The sequence below is a fragment of the Protopterus annectens genome, chromosome 3.part1, assembly GCF_019279795.1.
Source record: "Protopterus annectens isolate FY-2018-M chromosome 3.part1, PAN1.0, whole genome shotgun sequence".
In the NCBI taxonomy this organism is placed as follows: Eukaryota; Metazoa; Chordata; order Ceratodontiformes; family Protopteridae; genus Protopterus; species Protopterus annectens.
In genome coordinates, this window is record NC_056732.1 from 1,328,053,068 (window position 1) to 1,328,079,883 (window position 26,816).

General features: G+C 44.1%; 1 protein-coding gene across 1 annotated transcript in view; it reads right to left on the bottom strand.

The window, feature by feature from the left end:
- LOC122798437 (centrosomal protein of 290 kDa-like) overlaps window positions 1–26,816 on the bottom strand; it is a 681,821-nt gene that overhangs the window by 381,129 nt on the left and 273,876 nt on the right. The window contains exon 3 of the mRNA XM_044067364.1: window positions 10,119–10,202. Within this exon, the coding sequence (XP_043923299.1) occupies window positions 10,119–10,202 (84 nt within the window). The remainder of the gene's footprint in view (window positions 1–10,118; window positions 10,203–26,816) is intronic.

The following is a 26,816-nucleotide window of genomic DNA, read 5'->3' on the forward strand; positions in this document are numbered from 1 at the left end:
TCTGCTGCCCATCTGCAGAACAATCACAATATCCCTGCTTCTGGGAACTGTTATGAAAGTTATCATGCACTTAAAAACATGTATTTTATTTATTTTATTTTATTTTACATTTGTTAACTGGGAGTGTCCAACTGGATACAGGTCCATTTTCAGCTGAGACCCGGGGAGAAAAGCTCCAATTACATTCATTTTTAACATTAAAAGCCATTGCTTGTAACATTCATTACAGGCAGACTAACATTGTGAAACTAAGTGACACGTTGTATACACTCTGAGTAATTATGAGAGCAATAGGTAAAACAGTGGAAACACCTTCATAATTATAAGGAGCAATACACAGAATTCATTACAGTAGCTACTTCACAAGAAGGATGAGCAGTTAGTAATGCTATCTTAACATGTGGGAAAATATTTCCTATCCTGAAGTAATATTAGGATTATGGGTAGACTGAGAAGGTAACATATTTCAGTGTGGTGCAGAGAGATTAGCTGTATACTAGGGTGTCCAGGGGTGAGACAGGAGCATAGCCTGTTGTTCATGAAGTGAGTCTTAAGGAGTTTCTTAAACTGAGTGATGGAGTTCTTGGATGTTAAGTGGGCAGGAAGGGGGTTCCAGAGTTTAGAGATATAGTGGTTGTAGACATATTTTCCTGCCTCACTGTTAAATTTGGTGACCTGTAGGTGATTTTGGATGCTAGATCTTAAGGTTCTAGTAGTGGTGTGGGGGTGAATTAGATGTTGCAGAGCTGAGATTTTGTCTGAGTGGTGTAATATTTTGTGTGCTAATGAGAGCTGTTTGCTTTGAAGTATTATTGGGAACTCTAACCAGTTAAGTTTGATGAGACACTCACATTGATGAGTTCTATAGGATGAGCCCGTAGCAAATCTTGCTATCTTATTGTAGCATGGTTCGAGTTTGTTTAGATCAGTTTTGCAAAGGTTAGTGAGCACAGGGGAAGCATAGAGTAACGTAGATAGTAGGTGCGTCCTTGCTATTGTTATTTTTGAATGGTTTGAGAAATAGTGTTTGTTTCGACAGAGTAGACAGAGTTTTTTGTGAACTTTCTTTATAGCTTTTGCAATGTGTAGATCAAATCTAAGGTGGTTGTCTATTCCCACGCCTAGCATCTTGGTGTGATTGGTAGGGGTAATAGTGGTATTGTTGTTGGAGGTGATAGTAAAGCTGTCAGTGGGGGGAAGGGAATCTGTGGGAGCTAAAGTTGAGTAATTTAGTTTTGGATGGGTTAAGAATGAGCTGTTGGTTGCTGAACCAAGTTTCGGCTAGAGAGAAGCATTTTTGTGTTTGGGAGAGGAGGTGATCTAGTGTGGGGGCTGCACATATAATAGTGGTGTCATCTGCATGTTGCACTATAGAGGCTTTGGGTGTGGTGGATGGGAGTTGGTTGGTGAACAGTGTGAATAGTAAAGGACCCAAGATGGAGCCTTGAAGGACCCTGAGGGAAATAGGCAACAAGGAGAATATTTGGTTTTGCCACTTTACTGCTTCCTGCCTACCGGATACATAGCTCTTAAACCAAGAGATAGAAGATGAACTGAGGTTTAAGGCGGAGAGTGAGTGAAGGAGTTTCATATAGTTGACCATATCAAAAGTTTTGGATAAATCTAAGAATGTAGCAGATATGATTAATCCATTATTTCTGTGGTTATTTATGGTGTTAGTGAATGAAGTAAGGGCAGTGGTAGAACTATGTAAGTGTCTAAAGCCATGTTGCTGTGTAGATAGTAGTTTATTTTCTAGAAGATATTGCATCAATTGTGTGTGGATTACCCTCTCAAGTATTTTTGATAAGGGGGATAGTATAGGCCGATAGTTATTGAGTTTGAAAGAGTTACCTCCTTTGTGTAGTGGTATTATATGGGATATTTTCCATAAGCGGGGTACTGTACATTCTGAGATGGATCTGTTAATTAGGATAGTGACAGGGTAGGCTATAGCTTCTGTGGCTAGTTGTAGATATTTAGTTGGTAGGTTGTCAGTGGCTTGTGTGGTCGGTTTGAGTTTTTGGAGAAGTTTTTGAATGGTCTTGATTGATATGGAATGAAAGTTAAAGTGGGTGCTATTATCTTTTGTTTCAGGTAGAGGAGATGTTTTTGTTGGAGTGGGGTTATTAGGGCAGGTCTGGTTATTTGCAAGGGCTTGGATAGTTTCTGTAAAGAACTTATTGAATAGTGTGGGGATATTGTCATGGTTATTTTCTGTTTTTGGTCAGGGGGTGGAAGTTTTCCCTGGTAGTAAGAGAGAGAGTTGATTGCGGCCCAGAATTTTTGTGGGTTATTAGCATGTTTATTTTGAATGTTTTTGGTAGCAGAAGATTTTATCTGCTTTAATGAGTTTTTTGGCCTTGTTTCGTAGTTCAAGGTAGTTTTGTTTGTTTGTTTGTCTGTTTGAGTTTAACTCTTATGAAATTATGTCCAGGATTTGTTCCTATTTTTGAGGAATGCTTTTGTATTTTTAGTTAGCCAGTGGGCATATTTAGTTTTAATTCTGGTGGTTTTGGGGGGATATGGTGGTTAAGTATATTTATGAAGGGTGTATTAAAGTATTGGACTGCTTTATTGAGTGATAACTTTTTCCAGGGGGTCCAGTTACAGCTATTCAGGTCCCTGTTAAAGTTAATGTTAAATCGTTTTTTATTTCTAATTTCCCATACTGCTACCTGGATTATTAGGGGTGTTTTAAATCTTAGTAGAAATGTTGGATGGTGATCGCTGAGGCTGTCAAGGTAGACATCCAGCAAGGGATATGAGGGAAGGATGGGATACAAGTATCCAGTCCAGTATGGACTGAGGTTTGGTTCTTTTGTCAATTCTAGTGGGGGATGTAATAATTTGGGTTAATCCATGTAGGTTAATGTGGGAAAGTTGGTTTTGTTTGGAGTAGTTGAGCCAATCTATACTGACGTCACCTAGTAGGATGCTTTCTTGGGGTAGGGAGTTGGATATCCATTCTAGTAGGTTTTCCATGATGGTAATATTGTTGCCTGGTGAGAGATAGCAGACTATGATGTTGATGTATTTGTGGGGGTTTAATTTTAATTTGGCAAGGGTGAGTTCGACGTTTTTGAGGTCAGTGGTTGAGATGTTGAGTTGTTCTAGGATGAGGTGACTTTTGTATAGTATGGCTACTCCCCCACCCCTTTTTCCTATTCTGTCTTTCTAAATTATGTTATACCCTGGTGCTGTAATTTCATTATCGTGGATATCCGGTTTTAGCCAGGTCTCAGTCAGAATGACAATTTCTAGATTATACAAGGTTAGTAGAGCATGGAGGTCATGGACTTTGTTCAGGATACTCATTACAATAAGATTAATAATGAGGAGTGAGTTTTTTCCCTGTGGAGCAAGGCATTATTCATACTGGGGCCAGGAGTGAGTGGGCCTGGGTTAGGGTGTATGTCACCACAACATATGAGTTTTGTCTTGAGGTATAGTTAGAGTCTACTACGTTTACTGATAATTGTGTGTGTTAATGTAGTGTGGGATTGTCTACATGTTGAGAGTAGTTTGTATGAGACATATTGAACAGGGGTAGTTTGGAAGAGGTATGGTGCTAGGTGAGTGTAGGCATATGTGGGTGTATAGTTAATGGATGTAGATTGTTTTGGAATGACTGGGTTTTGTTGAAGTTGGACTTGATAGCTGGTAATGGATGATAGTAGTACTAGGGTACAGATGGATACAGAATATAGTAGGAGTTGTAGATTTGAGTTTTTTTGATGGTGAAGTCATTACTGTTTTTATTCTTGGGGAGGGTGTGTAGAGTTGGTGGGGTAATATGAGTATATTAAGGTGATAAGTGGTGTAGTAGGTAGAGTGGAAGGGTGGGTAGGGTGTCACAAGGTTCAGTGATGTGGTTTGTAGAAGTGTAATTAGAAGGCTAACTGGGTGGTTGGCTCTGCTAGGTTGGACTGGTTTATGGGAGGTGGGTGTGGTAACTGATGGGTGTGGTATATGGGTATAAGTGTAATTGAAGTGGGGTGGATGGGAATCGGGGTGGGGTAGAGCAGTGGAGTGAGCCCGAGCAGAGCGAGGGTGAATAGAGCTGGGACCTACAGATCCTCAGGAGTCCTGTGATTGAAAAAAACAATCAGGAGGAAAACCTATCTGATTACCCAGGCAGGTCAGTTCACATTAGTAGGTTGTTTTGATTGAAAATAACTGCCTTATTGATTGTTGGGCTCAAATTCTTTAGGGGACAGATTGTCTGTTTGAGCAGGCTTAGTGTGGCTACAGACTTTGATAAGATGGGCCTATATTCCTATAGTAATTCCAGGCCACTACGCTCATCCAACAAACTGTTGGTCCAAACACACAAGGCTAACAACCCAGCCAGAGACTCCCTGTTTGCCAGTTTCATTGGTAAAACTTGGAATTCACTCCCAGCTAATCTTACTCTTGAACCCTTTCTACATCAATTCAAAAAAGTCTCAAACAGTACTTTTTGACACACGGGCTTTGTCCGTGTTCCAACCCTGATTGACTACTTATTTAGTTCTATGTATTTTCAGTACTAAATATTCATAAATGTGTTGCAACCTATTAGTTTTCTACAGTACTAAATATGCATTTCTATTTTCATAAATGTGTTGTAACCTATTAGTTTTCAAGCAATAATTACATTGTGAATCTTTCTAACACCATCATGAGGGTTGTACTATTCATATTTTGTCTTACTTTTTGTGATGTTTATTTTGTTATACTGGAGCTTTTCTCCCTGGGCCTCCGCTGAAAATGGACATATATCCAGTCGGACTATCCCAGTCAACAAATGTAAAATAAAAATAAATAATGGCCAAGGCAATTTCTCCCCCAAGCCTTTACTGATCTTTGGCTGCTGATCATAGCAGGAACACAGTTGTTGTGGGCTCTATTGTGTACTCAAATTAGTTTTGGTGGTATTACACCTAACAACAATAGCCATTAGGGGCTTGCCTTCTTTTTCATCCTTCACTGTGATTCCAAAAAGTGCCCACTTGCTAAAATAAGCATGATGATAGTTCATGTTAGTATATCCATAAGACACAGCCAAGCACAGTGCCAGACAGCTATGCTGGTGTCTCCTGATTTCACTGCACCATTGGCAGAATTATGCAGTAAGTGCATAGCAATATTGGCAAATGACAAGGTTATCATCTGAGGCCATCAGGCAATGCTTCTAGTAACTGTGTCATCAAATCAGACAGTTCTTCCTGGAAACACACTATAAGGGAAAAGAAAGCTCTCCATCTTCAAGGTAAAATAGAAACTCTGCAAAAGACTGAACCAATCTACTGATTCAGTCTCCTTGATGGAGGGATGTGCTGCAGAATTCTGTGCAGATGTAGCCTTTTTAGGGGATGATGCTGCAACTATGGAATCAACTTTCAAATTTCAACATATCATGTCCAGTCTTTGGAAGGCTGGAATGTCCTGAATGGCCACTTTGCTAAAGATACCACAACATCAGGATTCTCCCATGCTGTCCTTCCCCAGACAGTTAGTCTTGTCAACTGGAGAAGGGTGGAAGGCTCAAAGAATGTTGGGAGGTCTGCTGTAGGATGTGATGTAGAGAGATAATGGGATCATCAGGTAATCTCCCTTTTGGTTTTGGTTTTAATATCTCCTTAAACTTGGGTCACTTGAGAGGGATGATAGGGAATTATCACTTTTACTCTCATCAAGGTAGGGTATGGGGAACTGCTGAGGGAATTCCAAGTGCTTTTTATTATACTTGCACTTCTCTCAGCACCTATGAGGAGAGGTTAGAGGATGATTAAGAATACTGTACAGCCGCAGACACAAATGCAGCTGTAGCCCCCCCCCACACCCCACACCCAATCATTCTGTCCTGATCAGGAAAAGGGTAGTAAACCAATAGCCTCGAAAAAGTGACAGTTCAGGCAGGGGCTACAATCTGTACAGTGACAAAGGGTGGCAAATACATCATAGTTTGCACACTTGTATTATGGTCAAGACTGATGCCAAGCCTTGAGACAACAAAATAAACCCAAAATGAAAAAGGATGAAGAAAAGATCGAAGGGATTGACACTGACCCAGCTAGCTAAGCTCTCGTCAAATTCAAACCTGGTACAGGGAGCATCAAACCTCACTGTCAGAAAGGTCAGCCCTGCTGGCATCAGCAGCGACTTTAAGAGGATCAGGGTTGAGACAGACACCAATGTTGTAGACTCATAGGGCCAAAGACTTACTTGAAGATGACAGTATCAACAACAACACAATCAATGTCAAAATCTATGCCAAAATCCCTGACTCTAATTTCTGCTGGTCTGAAAGTGGGCACTGCAGCAGAGGCCAGAGGCAAATACATCAATATCACTGCCTGTGGATCAAAAATAGCCTCACAGGGACCAGAACTGGTATAAGCCTCAATAAGAAAGTAGGAGCTGAAAAGTCTAGTAAGAAGGAATGGCCTTTGTTTGTCCATCGGGATTTGTAACATCATAACAATATGAACTTTATGTCTTTAAAATTTTCTGAAAGGCAATTTCAACAAAAGTGCTTTCATGGGATCTTAAAGAACTGGCACATCAAGAGTGGAGGGAATAAAGATCTTTCTTATCTCAACTTCTGATGGAGAGGACAACAGAATGTCAGTCACAGTTCTGACAAGAAGCTTACAACTCCCCCCCCCCCCCCAAAGAGGATGAAATAGAACAGGATTCTTCAGTCCTGTTTTTTTAGAGTTAGGACTAGGACAGAAGTCCATAAGCTTTATGGATGGATGGATGTTCAAATCCATCAGATCTGTTAAGCTTACATTTTCTATCATGGCCTTTTCCCTTATGCTTATCTTGTCATTTGACTTCTCAGCCTTGGGCTCAGAACTCAAGTAAAGAAGGGTCAGTCTTGAAACAGAGATAAGTTCATAGGTTCATATGTAGGTACTAGGCTATCTGCCCGAAGGCATTTATAAGCCTAGCCAGAATGTCTGGGCTTTTGCCGCCTCCTTAGATTAGTTCCCTGTGCCTCTGTCCAGCAGAACTATTAAAGTGATCCCCAGGGTAAACTTTCTGTTTCCCATCCACTCGTCAAGGTTTCTCTTGAAGAGTGCTAGTGAGGAGCTCTGCCTAAGGTAGATTGGAATCTTGTTCCAAAGCATGGGAAGTCTCTGGGACAGGAATATATCCTTCCAGCACATCCTATTTATTGTTGTGGTGAGGTTTAGATCCCTAGAGCGTGTGGCTCGATGGGATAAGGTTTTCTTTAGGTGGAGCATGTCCATCAATTCTGGGTTGGACATGGCCTTGTATGTCAGGCAGAGATCACCTCTGAGCAGGTGGTATGCAACCGAGTACAGCTAGAGTTTCTTTAGTCGAGCTGCATAGGGTATCTGTTTGAGGCCAGTGATCCTCTTGGTGAGGTACTTCTGTGGTCTTTCCAGCTGTTGCAAGTGTCTTGTAAGGTACATCCCAAATGGGGCGTTGTACTCTATGATGGGTCTGATGAGTGATAAGAAGAGGGGCACAATGACCCCTTTTGATCTGGATGCAAACCCTTTTGTGATTAGGTCGGCCACATAGAAAGGTTTTCTAACCACTATGGCAATGTGATTATCAAAGGAGAGATTACCATCTGCTTGGGTCCCCAGATCCCTTATTACATTTTCTGTATTTAGGGGACTACCACCTATGTGGTAGTTTGTGGGTACTTTGTTATTTCCAAAGGGAATAACTATGCACTTTTTGGCATTTAGCTTGAGGCCATGATTTTGACACCAGACATCCATCTCAGTGAGACCCTTTTGGAGGATGTCTGCGTCAGCCGGTGAGTCAGTTATAGCCCCTAGTTTGCAGTCGTCTGTGAACTTGGTCGGCCATAGTCCTCCTGTGCTTGACTGTACCTCTGAGAAGTATATGCCAAACAGGAGGGGTCCAAGGACTGAGCCCTGGGGAACGCCACTTGTAACCGGTTTAGAGTCAGACCTAGCTCCCACAACTCTCACCATGTGGGTTCAGTCTGTGAGCCAACTGGCAACCCATCTTGTGACATAGGGGTTTATGTTCAGGCTGGTGAGCTTGTCTATAATACCAGAAAGGGGAATGGTATCAAAGGCCTTTGCGAGGTCTAGGTAGGCTGTGTGTACCATCTTTCCCTCACCTATAGCCTTGGTAACTGTCTCAAAGAAGTCCACCAGGTTTAGGAGGCATGATCTGCCCTTAACAAAGCTGAACTGGGTAGGGTCCAGTGTTTGGAGGTTCCCAATGTCTCTGTTAATGAGTTCCATGATGATGCGCTCCATAGCCTTGAGACCAAGCTAGTCAGGCTTATAGAGCGATAGTTCCCGGGGTCTGTTGTGGCTCCACCTTTGTGGAGCGGAATAACCGTTGCTGTGCACCACTCTAAGGGCACGTAGCCTGTGGAGAGGCTGAGTTTGAACAGTGTGTTTAGGCGAGGGGTTAGTTCGTCTTTGAGCTTGTGTAGGACAAAGCCTGGGACACCGTCTGGTCCCATTGATGCGGTTTTTGGCTTTGGAGAGGGCTACTTTAACCTGAGTGTCTGTGATTTCAGGGGCTCTACATTCTTCTGGTATGGTTAGGGCTCTTTTGGGGGTGAGGGGGGTGAAGTTTGCACTGAACCTGTCTGCCAGGATGTTGGCAATATCGGTTGGTTCAGTGTATTTTGTGCCATTCTGCAATAACTCCGAGCAAATGGAGGATGAGTCTGGTTTATACTTTTCCAGCAAAAATATATTTCTCCTTTCTTTTATTATAACTATATATAAAATAAGCATGAATCTTTTAGCCTTCTTCAAAATGTTTCTCACCTAAACAAAAGGTGCAAAGTATGTATCTACCTTGGGGTGAGATCTTTTTCCTACATTTACACCTTCGCTAGCCATAGGGAAATGGCAAAAATACTCTGAAGTTCCATAAAAATAAGGAAATGGTAATGATGACATACACAACCAGAAAAAGTAAGAGAGATAAACAAGGAAATAACAGAAAAAGATTGTTTGTTTTTACTGTTTGTTAAAAAATGCTACTTGAACTACTGCATAAGAAATATTAACAAACATTCTCAAAAATCAGAACAACCTATAACTGTCAAGACAAACTCCTCAAAACTGGGATGCATAGGGGCAAGACAGGAAATAGACAAAAAATGTGAAGAAATGAACATACTGGACAGGGTTGAGTTACACTCAGAAAGTAACCTGGTTATTTTTCTAGTGCACAGATACAGAGTCAAAGCATAGACACATTGGTATCATCTGAGATACAATGTAGCAAGAACTCAAATCTTTTATTGGTCAAAGTCAGTGAAAAAATGTCAGAATTGGCCTACAGCTATTTTTCTGATGTCAGCAGTTAGCAAGGCAAGAGAGACCTGAAAAGAAAGCTTCGCTGCAGCTCACTAGCAGTAAAGGGGAGGGGGCAGTAGTGTGAGAAAATTTCAGATGCTCACCTGCCTAAGTCCTGCTAGCCCTAGTCTTATCTGACATACCTTCATTTTTAAAGGCTGTCTGTAGTTTGAAAGGTAAGGCACTATTTTCTCTACTGTTTAAGTCCAATTAAGTACTATAATTTTAACCCTCCTCACACAGTACACTGTATGCATAATAAATGAAAGCAAACACTGAACATGTTGTAAAGTAAATGTAATTTGAATATTCATAACTGTAACAGCAAACAAGCGCCACTCAGAATGATGAGAAAAATGAAAGGCTGAATTAGTGTTTGTCAGAAATTCAAATTTCATTCACATATTGCTAAAAATAAAGCAATAGTAAAATCATGAAATAGGTGAAAAGAACTTTATTTTCTATCCATTTATTCACCAATTTATTCACTTATTTCCATTTGGTTACCAGAAAAATCTGACTGGATCATGCAGGACTCTCTTCCAGTAGAGGCCTAAGAAGAATGCTCCATAAAGATAATTTTGTGAAAGAACAAAAATGATATGAAATGATATTAGAAACTTTGCAAGCGCAAACAATTCTTGAAGTTATATTCTCAAATGTAATCTACTATTTAAAAAAAAACACTTTGCAGTTATACTCAATGCTGCCATTACACATTCAAAAACACAGTACTCTTCTTACATCAATTTTATCACTTTATAGGCAGTAACATTTAGACTTAGGTGGACATACCTATTGTTTCCAACATCCACTGCTACTTTATCTTCTTTGCTGCTAGCGATGTGTCTAATCTTTGACTCTGTCTGTACCTGTGCACTAGAAAAATAACCAGGTTTAGAAACTTGCAAAACTATACATTTATGTTGCTTGGCAGATGCTGCTACTAAAAGCAACACAAAACACACACACACACACATACGCACACACAAACTCTCCCTGGGAATATAGTGCCATAATATAAATTTTCCCTTTTCACAGTTTTAAATCAAGATTATTCCGTTACACCATTTCAGTGTGCATTATCAATAGCTTATAAAACTGTGCTTCTAGTACCAGAAACACAGGAAAAAGAAGTTATGTACCTACCATAACGTTCCATGTTAGTTGTCCTTCATCTTGCCTTCCTTCTTGCTGGATGGGTTCGGAGCCGATTCTCGGCTCCAACTCGGCCATTTACTATAGCTCGAGAGCTCTTTACTAACTCGAGGCTAACCCTTATCCCAGAATGCCCAGTGCCAGCTAGCCAGATCTTGCTTGAGATAGCTCACACTAGACATAATTATAGGAGATAATCCATTAATAAACCTGGATATACAGTTAACTGTCATGGTTTGGTAGAGAAGCAACTAATAACAAAACAAATTAGCCAGTGAAACCACTGAGAAACTCCTCTCAATACTCGAGGAAGGGGGAAGCAGGGAGGGATGCAAGAAGGAAGGCGAGATGAAGGACAACTAACATGGACCGTTATGGTAGGTACATAATTTCTTTATGTTAAGTTGTCCAATCTCGCCTTCGTTCTTGCTGGATGGTACAGCATCCCTAGCACCTCAATCCTGGGTGGCTCATTGGAAGAGACTCTTCAGAACAGTGGAACCAAAGGAAGCTCTGCCCCGGGAGACCACATCTACTTTGTAATGAGAAATGAATGTATGAGGATCTGCCCAAGTAGCTGCTGCACAAATTGAATCTATGGGCAATCTAAATTGAAATGCTACTGAAGTAGCTACTGACCTGGTTGAATGACCTTTGGGTTTTGTTGGAAGATCTTTTTGTCGCAAGTGGTAGGTATGGACTATGGTGTCCGATAACCATTTTGACAATGTTACTTTAGAAACTGGAAGATCTTGCTTGTTGTTAGCAAATGAAAGGAACAACTGATCTGATTTTCTCATTTCTTTAGTTCTATGGAGACAGAAATGCAGTTGTCCATGCACATCCAATTGGTGTAATCTGTATTCTGCCTTGTTGGAATGATTAGGGAAAAAGACAGGAAGTTCAATGGATTGATTCAAATTGTGTTCTGAACAAACTTTAGGTAGAAAAGATGGGTTGGTTCTTAGAGAAACTCTGTTTTTGTGAAAAACTAGGTATGGAGGGCGAACACATAGTGCATGAAGTTCTGAAACACGTCTGGCAGAAGTAATAGCAACTAAGAAGAGAGTTTTCCAAGAAAGAAATTTCAAGGAAAATGATGCTGCTGGTTCAAACGGTGGCAGTATCAAGGAAGCCAGAACCAAATTGAGATCCCAAAGTGGAAGGGACTCTTTCACTGGGGGTCTAAGTAGAGATGTACCTCTCATGAAAGCCTTACAGAGTTTGTGAGACATTAATCTGGAGTCAGAAACCCCAACGTGAAAATTTGAAATGGCAGCTAGTTGTACTCTGATGGTAGCAGCCGCTGCACCAGAATGAAACAGTTCTGCTAAGAAATCCAAAGTCTCGTGTACAGGAGCTGTAAAAGGATCTAAATTCCTGGATTCTGCCCAGTAAGAGAATCTTTTCCATTTGCTAGCATAGACTTTCCTTGTATTTGTCTTATGGGAGGAAACAATAATATCATGCACTGCTGGGAAAATATTGGGGAGCCTGGCTAGGATTGGAAGTGGAGTAACCAGGCTGCGAGCTTGAGAGATTGGAGGGATTGGTGTAGCCCACCTGATAGATGAATCAAGAGGTCCAGTACTGGGTCCAGAATCCAAGGCTGGGCTAGAAGGTGGAAGTGAAGGAATGGAAACCAGATTTGTCAAGGCCAATAGAGGGCAATGAGGATCATTTTGCAACCCAATGATTTTGCTTTCTGAATGACTTTTGAAATTAGGGAAAATGCATAAAGGAGTCCCTGAGGCCAGTCGTGGACTAGATTGTCCCTGGGTGTCTGACCTGGAGAAGGAACAAGGGAGAAGTAGCTGCTGCATTTGTTGTTGAGGGGAGAGGCAAAGAGATTGCAGCAAGGCTGGCCCCATTTGTGGAAAATGAAATCCACAATTTCCTGTTTCAGAGACCACTCATGAGGCATGAGGACAGCCCTGCTGAGCCTGTCCTCTATTACATTGGATGTCCCAGGGATATGCGTTGCTGTCAGAAAATGTTGGGAGGAAATCGCCCATTAACACAGTCTGAGGGCCTTTCAGCACAAGGAGTAAGACCTGGTTCTGCCCTGTTTGTTGATGTACCAAACCACTGACATATTGTCCGTCTGTATTGCAATAGTCCCAGCAGGGAGAGAGTCTTGAAGAGCTTGCAGTGCTAGGAGCACCGCTCTCATCTCCAGGACGTTGATGTGCAAGTGGTACCCGGGAGGTTGCCAAGTGCCTTGGACTGTCTTCCCTTGATAATGCCCCCCCACACACACACACCCTATCAGTGAAGCATCCGTGGTCACTGTGGTGACCAGATGGGGTTCCATGAAAGGTCTTCCCTGAGTAACTAGTGGAGAGACCATCCACCAAGAAAGGTGTCTTTTGCAAGATTCCATAATTAGCATTATGTGAGACATGGATAATTCCTGGAAGGACCATTGTGTGAAAAGAAGCCACTGAAGGATTCTCATGTGAAAGCTTGCTAAGGGAACTAGAAGACTGGCTGCTGCCATGGACCCCAGAGCTTGAAGAACATATTTGACTTGAATTCTTTTGCTCCTAAGGAGAAGTGACACCTGTTTTCAAATAAAAGAAACTCTTTTCTGAGGCAATTTTACAATCATTTTTCTTGTGTTTAGCTCTGCTCCTATGTATGTAATAGCTTGACAGGGCAACAAGGCAGATTTTTCGAAGTTTATTGTGATGCCTAGTTGAGCACAGGATGTGATGGTGTAATCTCGTGCCTCTATAAGTTGTTGCCTGGTGGTAGCGGTGAGGAGCCAGTCGTCCAGATAAGGAAATACCTGGAATCCTAGACATCTCAGGTGAGCCGTGACTACTGCCATGCATTTGGTGAACACCCTGGGGGCTGTGCTGAGACCAAAGGGCAGAGCTCTGAATTGGTAATGACTGGCCCCTAGCCGGAAGCGTAGAAATCTCCTGGATTTTTATATGACAGTGCGCGTACTGAAGATCTATGGAGCACATCCAATTGTCCTGACCCAGAAAGGGGAGAATGGACTGCAGTGTTACCATCTGGAACTTTTCTTTTTGTACAGATTTGTTTAACCTCCGGTCCCCTGTCTTTTTGGGCACTAAAAAGAATCTTGAGTAAGTTCCGGATCCTACTTGGTCTGCGGGGACTTCCTGGATGGCTCTTTTTTCTAGCAGTCTTGAAACTTCTGTGACTGCCTGATCCCTTAGATTGGGTGGAACATCTGGGATGGATTTTTTTGAAACAAAAGGGGGTTGATGAAAGGGAATCTTGTAACCTCTGGATATAATGGCTAGTACCCATTTGTCTTTTGTAATATTTTGCCAGGCAATTATGTAGAATGAAAGCCTTCCCCCGACTGCCTCCAGAGTTTAGCAGTCAGGCATCCCTTCAGGGATGTTGATAGGGTTTGGAGGAGAACGTATCTCTGTCAACCTGACTTTGCGGACCCCCTCTGTCACAAGGGCGGCGTCTGCCATTGTTATTATTTCTGCCCCTGGGGGAAAATTCACCATGTGCATCAAGCAAGGGTCCCTGGGATTTTCGAAACCACATCTTTCCACCCTTCTGACCCTTTGGGTATGGTCTGGTAGGAGTGGAAAAACGGACTCTGACATCAGAGAGTGTCTTGCCATCCTGCTGGCACCGGGTAAGCGTGTCTTTCACCTGAGGCCCAAAAGAGAGAGGAGCCATCAAAGGGGGTATTGGTGAAGGACGCTCTGAAAGGTTCCGCAAACTGACACAGCCATAGCCAAGAATGTCTCCTAAGAGCCACTCCTGTCCCTGCAGCTCTACTTGTTCCATCGGCTGCGTATGAAATAACCCTCATGGAGGAGTTGACTACTGAATTAAGAGTCGCCAGCTGGGTAGCTACCTTGTCTGAAGCTCCCTCAGCTGTTGGATCTTGTAGGGTATTCTCCAAGCTCTTTTAGGAGATCCCTCTAAAGTCTAGTAAAATGGGAAAGATAGTTCAGGGACCTAAGGGAGAAGGTTGCTGATGAAAACATTTGCTTCCCATATCTGTCCATCGTACGAGAGTCTTTATTCGATGGATGGACAGATGAGGAGGTTTCAGCTAACTCTTTCTTTGTGGATGTTGCTACCACCATGGCATGAAATGGGACACCTTTAGTCAAGAATTGTTTATCATGGGGAGCTGTGATGAATTTATTGGGTCTCCTCGGGACAGGTTCCATGGAATCTGGAGCTGACCAAGCATTTCAAGACACTACAGACATGAGTGGATTAAAAGGCAGAGACACCCAAGAGGTGGAAGGTCAGGAACCAAATGCATCCAGGTATACAGACTCATCCTCAGACGGGGCTAGGGAAGTCCAGCTACGCCTCTGTCTGAGAATCTCAAGGATGTCCGAAAAGGAAACATCTTCAGAGGGAGACCTTGGGGATCCCTCTGATTCATCCAGGTCTGTATCTCAGGTGACAGACTCAGGGGAGTCTAGGTGCTCCCTTTTACACTTTTTCTTCCGGGGAGCCTGCTCAGAATGCTCTGGGGAGGCTTTGGAAGAAGAGGGTTCACCCAATGGGGTGTCCTGGGGCATAGGTTCCCTACGCTTTGGGGCTGGAGGAGGAGCAGAGGTTGTAACAGGCACCGAGGGGGTGGAGCCATTGGAACCGATAGTGGAGCCATCTGTGGGGGACAGCACTCTCCACATAATCTCGAAGGCATCACGGTCTTGACACAAAGAGGGCTCCAGCTCCGAAGAGACAGGAATACCACCTGCGCTGAGGGCGATGGTTCCGAGGCCAATGTGGGAGCTGAGCTCAACTGAGCCGACACTCCGAGAGGGAGAGCGGGGTCGGACAAGGGTCCAATGCCACTTCCCCCCTCGGAGCCAACAAGCGAGCTTCCTCACCTAGATACCTCAATGGGTGGAAGAATCGAGGTAATTGGAGCCAATGTCGGAGCCTATGAGGATGTCATCGGAGCCGAAGGAACCACTACTGAAGCATCCATGGACTCCAGCTCCGAACTAAGCATAGTCAGAGGAGGAATCAAAATCGAAGCGGATTGAGCCAAAGCCTGTTGAGGTGGGCTCGAAAGCATTTTAGCAAGGGCCTGTGACTTAAGCAACCTACTGGCCAATCTCTCCACATCCTGATCTGATAAATCAAGGATCGAGAGGAGTGGGAAGATGAGTGATGACTGGACTTGCTTTGAAGTAATGGTGATTGTGGCACTGAGCGAATCGGCTCCAAAGAAGGAGACTCTTTTGTGGCTCCGAAGTAACAATTGGAGCCGATGGAGGGGTAGTCTTGTCGGTGCCAGCCGGCACCGACACACTTGGTTTGTCAAGCTCACCGGTCGATTCCAAACATGGAGCCGACGGCTTGACTGGTTTCAAAGGTTTCATTGGCTGAGATGCTTTAGCTGGAGAATCCTGTTTTAATAATCCACGGAGGATAAGCTTGTTTTTTCGCTCCTGCAGGACCCTTGGACTAAAGGCATGACAAATAGCACAAGAGTCCTGCAGGTGCAGAGCCCCCAAGCAGTAAACACATCTAGTGTGCCCATCTGTCAGAGACATCTTCTGACATCACGAGTCACACTTTTTAAAACCAGAGGTTTTAACTTCCTTAGACATTTTAGTAAAAGTCAAACTACAATAGAAAAAACTAAAATTAATAAAGACCTTAAAGGAGAGCATCTAACTTAAACGGCTGTCCTTAAAGGGGGGGGGGACTCTAAGTTAAACGAGTTCAGGGAATAACAGAAGGCCTAGCGACTAAGGGGCGACGGCCAACAGCACAAAGTAGAGCACAAGGATGAAATAAGAGGGTTTACAGTAAAAGAAACTTACAAACTACTACCAAAGAAGAATTATATCAAATTTTAAGCACAATATTTCAGTTTAAAAGAGACAAAAAATTATGCTAAGCCTGAGCTAGTATTGATCGCAACCTCGCAGCTAAAGTGGCAAACGAGATCTGGGTAGCTGGCGCTGGGCATTCTGGGATAAGGGGTAGCCTCGAGCCAGTAAAGAGCTCTCGAGCTATAGTAAGTGGCCGAGTCGGAGCCGAGGATCGGCTCCGAACCCATCCAGCAAGAACGAAGGCGAGAAACAACTTAACATCAATTATTCACGGTGATTGCAGTGGTGGTGCTGTAGTAGCGTTGTCACCTCACAGTTAGACGTTGCCCGTTTGATTCTCAGTTAGAGCGTCTTCTGTGTGGCGACATGCGTGAATGGGCATTCCTTTGCTGAAGGTTGTGCGTTAGGCCTGGCAAGCCAGCATGTAATAATCTACCGTCAATCATTAGCGGACCGGAGTTCCGCTGTGGCGACCCCTAACCGGGAAAAGCCGAAAGACACAAACAAACAAAGACTTTCAGTAAATATCTCTGATTGTCTAGCTGTTTCCAACATATGTACAAATTTTTAATGATGGCTCAATGATCCTGCATAAACAGCTGCTGATTTAAAAATTTTTTGGGAAGCAATTTGCATAAATCATTTACTGTCCACAAACAAAACACAAGGGGCACTCTATGTACACATCTGCTGCAAATGTTAGTTTTCAATCAAGAGTTTGGAAACTAAATGGTATACACAGAAGTATACTATTTTTCTACAGGGGGCACACAGGCCTATAAAATAATAAAAACATAAAAAAAAATCAAGGATGTAACTGGAATATATCATAGATACTTACTGATCTGAGTGTATGTTAAGAAACCTAGCCTTACATTCTTATGGTAATTTGTAGCCTTAACAAATAACCAGGGATAGGTTGAACAAGGATATGCTGGAACATTTATGTTTTCCCTTTCTATGAGGGACAGGGGTACTGTACTGGGGTTAAATTTGTGGTTACCCATTCATTTGTCTAAATTACATTTGACTAGAGTAAGGAGAAGTATTTTGCTTTATGGAAAGTGGTAGACGGATCTGTAGAAGGAGTATTCTCTGTGATGCAAGCCTATACACCTGTTTTACAAAAATCAAGTACTATATGCTACAAAAATAAAACATAAAGGATAATGCCACCTTTTAAAAATATTGTACAAATATTTACATTCACTGATAAAATGTGGCTTACAGAAATACGTGTGAGCTACATACGACGGAAACAAGTAAATGTATCATTGAGTGCAGTGCTATATGATTCTCCAAATTAATTTCTTGGAGGAGACAGCAGAATAAGTGCACACAATTACAAAAGGGTTAATCGGTGTTGATTTATGACCTCCAATAATATTACAGGGTCATTAATGTTGCTTACAGAAATAGCACAATGCTGCCCCACAACTGTAGCTTCATCATCCAAGTATTTTGGTCCTGCACTGGATATGAAATTGCTACACATGCTCTAAGAATGTATAATGCCCTATGCAGAAATGACACATTGAATCATGTGCATATAAAAACTCTCCTTGGATATCTGACAGGACTGCCACAATATTGGTCTACATACAATATCATTATGGCAATAATAGGTAAGTTTGGGCATGTTCTAACTCACCCTGTTTATACCTCCATACAGAGACTATTCTGTAGTTACAAAAAGGGGTGCATCTAATCCATAAAGGTTTGTGATGATAAATGCAGATGCTCCTGTGCTCCATGGGTTATGTCTTGCTTCTGTACACATAGCATGCTCAAATAAAGTGTCGCAAAGGCTCCCCTACTGAAATGTCAGCACTTGAAATGCCTATGCCAAAACACAAACACACACACACACACAAAAAAAAAAGAGCAAAACTGTAGGGGAAGAGCAAATCTCAAACATCACTCTTCTCCTTTAAACTTCTTTTTTTAGGGAGGCCAAGCCCTCTTGCACCCCCCAAAACTCCTGAATTTATATATACCAAGTCAGAGATTGCCATACCATGGAAAAAAGTGAATATTCTTGGAAATGGTGAACGTGAACTTAGTGTATGGAAGTCCATTCTTTTGTCTATTCAGTCTCTGTGTTTTGGGACTTACTCTAGTAGGTTTCAACATTTCAAATGATTACCATATAAGGAATGAATGCTATCTGCACTGTCATCTAAAAAATGAGAACTTGTGTATCAGCTATGATCCATTTTACAGACTCAGTGCCATGGGAGACTGCTGTAGTTACGATTTTTAATGAGACTCTCTTAAAAATATATCAAGTGCATAGGTTAGTTGCCTTTGGCAGCTTGTACAAGCTCATAAGCATACTTTCTCAACTGTCCAGAATTATGAATAAGGTTGATGACATTGCAGCATATTTCATCCTGTCTCTCATACTTTGATTTTCTGGAAAAATCACTGATGAGTACAGTCAGTCAACAGTGTCAGAAATTACAGTTTCATACTTTTTATTGTTCAGAAAATATAAGGTGATGCAAAACCTCTTGTTGCACTAAATGTTTTTTAAAGCAACTTTATTTCATTTTCACATTTTAAACAATGACACAGGTGCACATTAAAAGAAAAGAAAAGAAAAAAGAAAAAAAATGTCAACAGTTTCAGTATTTCCATGCATTATACATAAATGCTTTTTTTTTTAACAATCATCATTTATGCCAACATTACAAAAATTGCTCAGTTCCTGCCTTCATTTAAACCTCTCTACTCAGCATTACTTTGCATGTATTTATACTCCCATAAATTCCATTTACTTCTACGTAATTTGTGCTTTCCTTTTTCTAAAGATCCCACCTCTAGCTGCTTTACAATATTCAGTACTTCAATTACTGTTGATTTACATTTCAGTTTCCATTTTCTTGCACAACTGCTTTCTTGGCAGGTAGTAACAGTAAACTTAGTAAGGCCTTACTGTATCTAGGCAATTCAGATCCTGTATCTTGGCAGATAGTAACATTAAACTTAGTAAAGCCTTACTGTGTCTAGACAATTCAGATCCCATATCCCAGGTTGAAAGAATCATTTCCTTAAGTTATAATAATTTGCTCCCCAAACATTTCTGACAAAGGACTTGATAGGTGATTTTTAAAATCTGCCAGCACATTACATTCCCAAAAAGCATGTACCCATCACACCACCATCAATTGTTATCTACCTTTGGAAAAAAATGAAATACTCCTAGTGCATAAAAATACATTATGCAAACACTTCCAAGCAATCATCTTAAGCCTTCTGGATTTGGTTACATATGTGAGCGGCCTAGACACCCTCACACTGCTCCTTTGCAAACTGCCTTGCTAGTCTCTTCCCAATCTTTTCTAACCTCTGCTAATTGATTCTTCCAGCTAACGTGGAATATTTTAAATAACCTACCGATTATCCATTTTTAACAGCAGCTTCTGTTTAGAAAGAACTAAAATCTCTACCAGAGTATACCTTTCACTTAGCATTCCCCTATCATTTTCTCCTTGCCTATACTCTTATCAATCCCTAGTAGGGAAGGCAGTCTCTAAATAGTAGCCCAAACTTCTGCTTGGCCTCATCCCATTCTATTAGCCTTCTCTCTGTAGTTATTATCTCTCAATACCTTTGTTTCTTTGTTAATTTTCTCAAGCAAATTCCAGCCCCTGTTGCCTATTTTCTACACTTCTATTTGCAGTCATCCCTATTGGTAAAATACCCTTTCTCCGTTCCTTTGTTGGCTTAGTTCTTAAAATTCCTTAAGATTATAATATTTTCCTTAAGGACCTACATCCAAAAAAAGAAGTTATGTTCTTACCATAACGTTCCATGTGAGTTGTTCATGTCACCTTTGTTCTTACATGTGGGTTCAGAGCCGATCCATCAGCTCCGAGTCAGCCGCTTTCCAAGCTCTAGATCCCTTAGAAGCTTGAGACACAGTCCCTATCCCATGATGCTCTGCTGCCAAACCACAGATCTAGTTTGCTGAAACCAGCAAGAAACACAACTAAGCAACCCAATATAACAAAGTAACTATTTACAATTAGTTAAACGATAACCTGGCTGACAAGAGGATACTAGTAAGCATAGCTGGCCTTAGGCATAGACCAACTAGGCAGCCGCCTAGGGCGCCGCTGTAGCAGGGGCGCTTTTCCACTATTTATTTGGTGTAGGCAGACCAGGAAGCGGGCACTGGGTGGTATGGTAGGGCACCGTGGAGATTTTGCCTAGGGCACCCATTGACCTAAGGCCGCTACTGCTAGTAAGATCAAACAGACCACCAGCCATACCCGTTCTTCCAGAACATGGAGACGGAAGGTGTAAGAACAAAGGAGAGATGAACAACTCACATGGAACATTATGGTAAGAAAATAACTTCTTTATGTGAAGTTGTTCAATCTCGTCATTTGTTCTTACCCGTGGGTAGCGTCCCAAGCACCCTAATCCTGGGCAGCTGACGGGAGTACATTCCTGAGAATGGTGGAACCAAAGGAAGCCCTGTCCACTTTGTAATGAGTAATAAATGTATGAGGTTTGGACCAAGCAGCAGCTGCACAAATGGTGTCCAAAGGTAAATGAGCTGCGTGAGCTAAGGACGTAGAAACAGGCCTGGTAGAATGAGCTTTCACTTCACTTTCTAAAGACTGATGGGATGAAGAATAAGCAAACTTTATACAATCAGAAAGCCATTTTGACAACGTAAAGGCCCTTCTTATTGTCTGCATGGGAAATAAATAGTTGATCTGATTTTCTGAATTCTTTTGTTCTGTCCAAATAAAATAAAATTGTCTGTGAACATCAATCTTATGCAACATGTATTCCAATTTACTGGCATGATGCCTGAAAAAAGTGGGAAGTTCAACAGACTGGTTCAAGTTCACTTCGGAACAGACCTTCGGGAGAAAGGATGGATTTGTTCTTAGAGACACCCTGTCAGGGTGAAAGACCAAATATGGGGGCCTAACAGAGAGTGCTTGAAGTTCAGAAACTCTACGCGTCGAAGTAATGGCCACTAAAAAGATTGTCTTCCAAGAAAGGAACTTCAACGGACAAGAAGATGCGGGCTCAAAAGGGGGAAGCATGAGTTGAGACAGCACCAAGTTTAAATTCCAGGGAGTAATCGGATGTCTGATAGGGGGTCGAAGGTGATGAGTCCCTTTCAAAAAGGCTTTACATAATCTGTGGGACATAATGTTAGAACCTCCGCATCCCACATGGAAGTTAGATATGGCAGCCAATTGAACCCTTATAAGTGGCTGCCGCACCACCGTGGAAAAGTGAAGTAAAAAATTCCAGAATGCTATGAATAGGGGCGATAAAGGGATCAATACCATGCTGAGAAGCCCAATGACCAAATTGTTTCCATTTACTGTTATATAGTTTCCTGGTGGAGACTTTATGCGAGGAAACCAGAATATGCTGAACAGCGGGAGACAAATCACGAGACCTGGCTAGGTTGGGAAGTGGAGCAGCCAAGCTGTCAGTTTGAGGGATACAAGAGAGGGGTGAAGAACTCCCGACAAATGAGTCAGAAGGTCTGGAACTGGTTCCAGAACCCAAGGTTCTTCCACTTGGTATTGTTGAAGGAAGGGGAACCATATCTGCCGAGGCCAAAACGGGGCTATCAGAATAAAAAGAAGTTATGTACTCACCATAACATTCCATCTGAGTAGGTACTTCATTTGTCTGCAACCTGTGGGTATCGGATCCGATCTCGGATCTGAGCCGGCAGCTTTCCAAGCTACAAGATCCGAGCTCCTAGCTCCTCCCCCTACCCATAATCCCCTGCTATGTGCTACATTACCTCAGATCGAATTTTTTGCCTCTTACACAGCTCCTACCTTCGATAGAGGAAGTAACACCAGATAACTGTCCTAAAGCAGAACAAAGATCTCTTTGGTGATCAGGAATCCCGAAAGGTTCGGGGGATGGCAGGGGGGGTCGGTTGCAGACAAATGAAGTACCTACTCAGATGGAACGTTATGGTGAGTACATAACTTCTTTATCTGAAGTAGTTACTTCATTTGCTCTGCAACCTGTGGGACAGAGTCCCCAGCTACCTAGGGAAAAACCCTGGGAGGCCTATGGAAGGATATTCCGAAGCACCGCATAGCCAAAGGAAGCCCTACCTCTCGATACCATATCCAACTTACAATGAGAAATAAACGTATGTGAAGAGGACCAGGTAGCTGCAGAGCATATGTCATCCAAGGGGATCCTAGACCAGAAGGCTGCAGAGGTGGCCATAGCCCTCGTAGAGTGAGCGCGAATTCCCGTAGGAACCGGTTTGCCTGCAGATAAGTACTCGTGGACTATGCATTGACAAATCCAATTTGCTACAGTCACTTTGGAAATGGCCTTACCCATGGCCGATTTAGCAAATGACACGAACAACTGGTCTGACTTGCGAAAATCCTTAGTCCTGTGCAGGTAGAAACGCAGTTGTCTGTGCACATCCAATTTATGCAATGTGTATTCTCCTTTATTCTGAAAGTTTGGGAAGAACATGGGTAAGTTTATTGATTGACTGATATTTGACTCCGAAGCCACCTTAGGTAAGAACGACGGATTAGTCCTGAGGAACACTATCTTTGTGAAAAATTAGATAAGGATGCTTCATACATAAGGCTTGAAGTTCTGACACCCTTTTGGCTGAAGTAATGGCCACCAAAAAGGCTGTTTTCCAGGACAAGAACTTTAATGGAATCGAAGCCGTGGGTTCAAAGGGTGGGCCTGTCAAGGCTTGTAAGACTAAGGCCAAATCCCATGGAGGCACCACCACTTTCACCAGAGGCTTCAAGAGGAAAACGCCCCGTAAGAAGGTTTTACATAATTTTGTAGAAGCCAAAGATCCTAGTCCGTCTCCCACATGGAAATGGGAGATGGCTGCCAATTGCACCTTAACTGTAGAAGCACTTGCTCCCTGTCAGAATATCAGAGACAGGAAGTCTAGAATAGTAGGAATAGGAACTGTAAATGGATCCAGGCCTCTATCTTTAGCCCAGACAAAGAAACGGTTCCATTTGCTGTAGTAAATCTTCCTAGCAGTCGGCTTATGTGCTGCGACTAGAATGGCCTTAACAGGAGATGAGATACCGGGAGTCTTAGCCATCAGTGGAACTGGAGCAACCAAGCCGCAAGCTTGAGGTTCACCAGGTTTAGGGGTTGTAATCCTGCTGGATGCGAAATCAGGTCTGGAATGGAATCCAGTATCCATGGCGGAGATACACTGCGAGACCGCAGGCACGGGAACCAGATCTGGCGAGGCCAGAATGGGGCTATGAGGATAACTCTGCTCCCCAACCGACAGGCTTTCTGTATGAACTTGGTCATGAGCGGAAGGGGTGGATAAGCATAAAGTAGACCGGGCGGCCAAGCATGGACTAGAGCGTCTCTGGGATTCTCCCCTTCGGGGGGAAGTATTGCGAAGTACTCGCTGCATTTTGTGTTTAAGGGAGAATCAAAAAGATCGCAGCAAGGCCCACCCCATTTGCAGAAGATCTGCTTCGCAACTGATGGATTGAGAGACCACTCGTACGGAGTGAGAATCACTCTGCTCAGTTTGTCCGCCAAAATGTTGGACCGACCCGGAATGTGCATTGCTACCAGAAAGCGGTTGGTGGATATCGCCCATTCCCACACTCTCATAGCCTCCCGGCAAAGTGGGTAGGACCTGGTTCCTCCTTGCTTGTTTATGTACCAGACAACTGACATGTTATCTGTCTGGATTGCAATAGTCCCCAGAGGTAGAAGGTTGTGGAGAGCTTGCAACGCTAGAAGCACCGCCCTCATCTCTAGGACATTGATATGCAAAGCGGTCTCTAGGGGAGTCCACGTGCCTTGGACGGTTCTGCCCGAACAATGCCCCCCTCACCCGAGGCGAGAAGCGTCCGTGGTCAGCGTGGCGCGTGGCTTGGGGGGAGGGACAACAAAAGGCCTCCCTTCCTTCAGCTCTGGGGCGTGGAGCCACCAAAGAAGGGAGTGCCTGCAAACTCTGCTCAGAGGAATCGGAGTATTCAATGGATGGAGTAGCAGGGACCACTGAACTTGAAGGGTCCACTGCAGAATCCTCATTCGCAGACGCGCGTGAAGGGCGAGACTGATCGCTGCTGCCATAGATCCTAGTGCCCTCAGAACTAATTCCGCCGCCGGGGCCGGGCTTTGAAGAAGAATTAGCACCTCACACGACAAGCTGTTTATCCTGTCCGCAGTTAGCATAGCTCGAGAAATGCGGGTATCTAACTTGGCCCCTATGAACTCCAGGACCTGTACGGGCAAAGAGATGATTTCTGGAGATTTACAGAGATGCCTAAGCTCTGGGCAAGGGTCAGAGCATAATCTCTTGCCACGCAGAGCTGATGCCTGTTGGTGGCGGTAAGGAGCCAGTCGTCTAGGTACGGGAAGACCTGAATGCCCTGAAGTCTCAGGTGGGCTGCAACCACTGCCATGACCTTGGTGAACACCCTGGGGGCTGAGGTGAGGCTGAATGGGAGAACCCTGAACTGGTAATGACTGGCTCCCAGCCGGAAGCGGAGAAACCTTCTGGATCGTCTGTCCATCAAAATGTGGTAGTACGTATCCTTGAGGTCTATCAAGCACATCCAGTCATTCTGCCACAGAAGGGGGAGAATAGATTGGAGGGTGACCATCCGGAATTTTTCTTTGGGAATGAACAGGTTCAAAGCGGAGAGGTCTAGAATGGGTCTTAGGTCCCCTGTCTTTTTTGGCACTAAAAAGAACCTGGAGTAATAACCCAATCCGGACTGGTCTGGGGGGACGGGCTGGATGGCTCTTTTTTCTAGCAACTTCAGGACTTCTGAAGCTGCTGCCTCCCTTCGATCGGGTGGAACATCGGGGAGGTGTCTGGTCGAGGGAGGGTGGTTTATGAAGGGGATGGTATAACCTCTGGATATGATGCGGAGCACCCATCGATCTGTCGTAATGGACTCCCAGTTTGACAGGTGCTCCGACAACCGCCCCCCGACTGCCTCCAGAGAGGGACAGCCGGGTAAGCCCTCAAAGCTGCTGCGCAGGTCTATCCGGGAAGGGTTCCCTGGACCCGAAGTTACGCGGTCCACCTCTGCCTCTGGGCCGGCGTACTCCTTGTCCTCCTCTGCCTCTAGAGGTCGAGGGGTCCGAAGCTGGATGGGATTGCTGGGACTTACGGAACCACAGCTTCTTTTGTCCCCTCTGATTCCTAGAAAAGGATCGTTGGGGATTAGAAAAGCGGACCCCGATGGCAGACAACATCTTCCCATCCTTCTCGCTTTGGACCAGCATCTCACGAACGGTCTTGCCGAAGAGCGAAGATCTGTCAAAGGGTGCATTCACGAAGGACGCCTTGAAGAGATCCGCAAAATCGCAGAGACGGAGCCAGGAGTGACGTCGCAAGATGACCCTGGCCCTAGCGGCTCCCTCCGTGGCATGGGAGAGTAGACGCATGGACGTGTTAGAGATGGATTTCAGAGTGGCCATACGAGTCGAGAAAACGTTTTTGTCCTCGACCGACATGGACTCCGGGGGGGCTGCAGCGTATTCCTTAATTAAGTCTCATTGCAGCCTAATGGTATGAGCCATATAGTTCAGCGCCCTTACAGAAAAGGTTGCTGAACTAAACATCCACTTCCCAATGCGGTCCAGTGCCCGAGATTCCTTATCTGGCGGGTGAACCGAAGAACTCTCCTGCCCGAGTTCTCTCTTGGTGGCAGCCGCCACTAACATGGCATCCACGGGGGTTCCCTTGGCCCAAGACAATCTATCCACTGGGGGGCTAAGGATCTTGTCGGGTCGCTTCGGGATAGGCTCCACGGTGTCGGGCTCCTTCCACGCCCTGGTAGTAATGAGGTCTACCAGGGGGTCAGCCGGGGGGGACACCCAGGAGGTAGAAGGGCCTGCCTCAAATGCATCCAGGAACACGGATTCATCTGCGAAAGGTTTTTGGGCAGACCACCCCCCTCTAATACGCAACATTTCCATGATGTCTCCGAAGGAGACATCCTCGGGGGTGACCTTGGGGAACCTTCCCCTTCATGTAAATCCGTGTCGGTTGTATCGGACTCGGAGGAGTCCAGGTGCCTCCTCTTGCACCGACGTTTACGAGGGACCTCCTCGGTGGGATTGTCCGAAGAGGGCTCGTCAACGGGGTCCTGTTCCTCTAAGGGAACCAACTGGAGGGCTTGAGCAGGCTGTCCCGATGGTCGGATGATGAAGGATAGACCCACATGCAGCGGGGGTACGGGAGGATCAGACGCCTGAACCGGGGACCTGGAGGTCCTCGACAGTACCCTCTCCACAACCTCAAAAGCCGAAGGACAGCTACTCTCGCCAGGCTCCGAGAGCAATCTCCTCGGCTCCGAGGTAGGGATCAGGGTCGGAGCCGATGCAGCCGGAGCCGAGAGAGAGGTGTGCTCCGAACCCAACGGAGCCAAAGACACACCAGCTCCCCCGGATCCGATGCGCAGCCCTCGGCCCCGAGAGCTCGGCTCCAACAGACTCGAAGGCACAGTCGGCGTCGAAGCGACCGGAGCTATCGGCG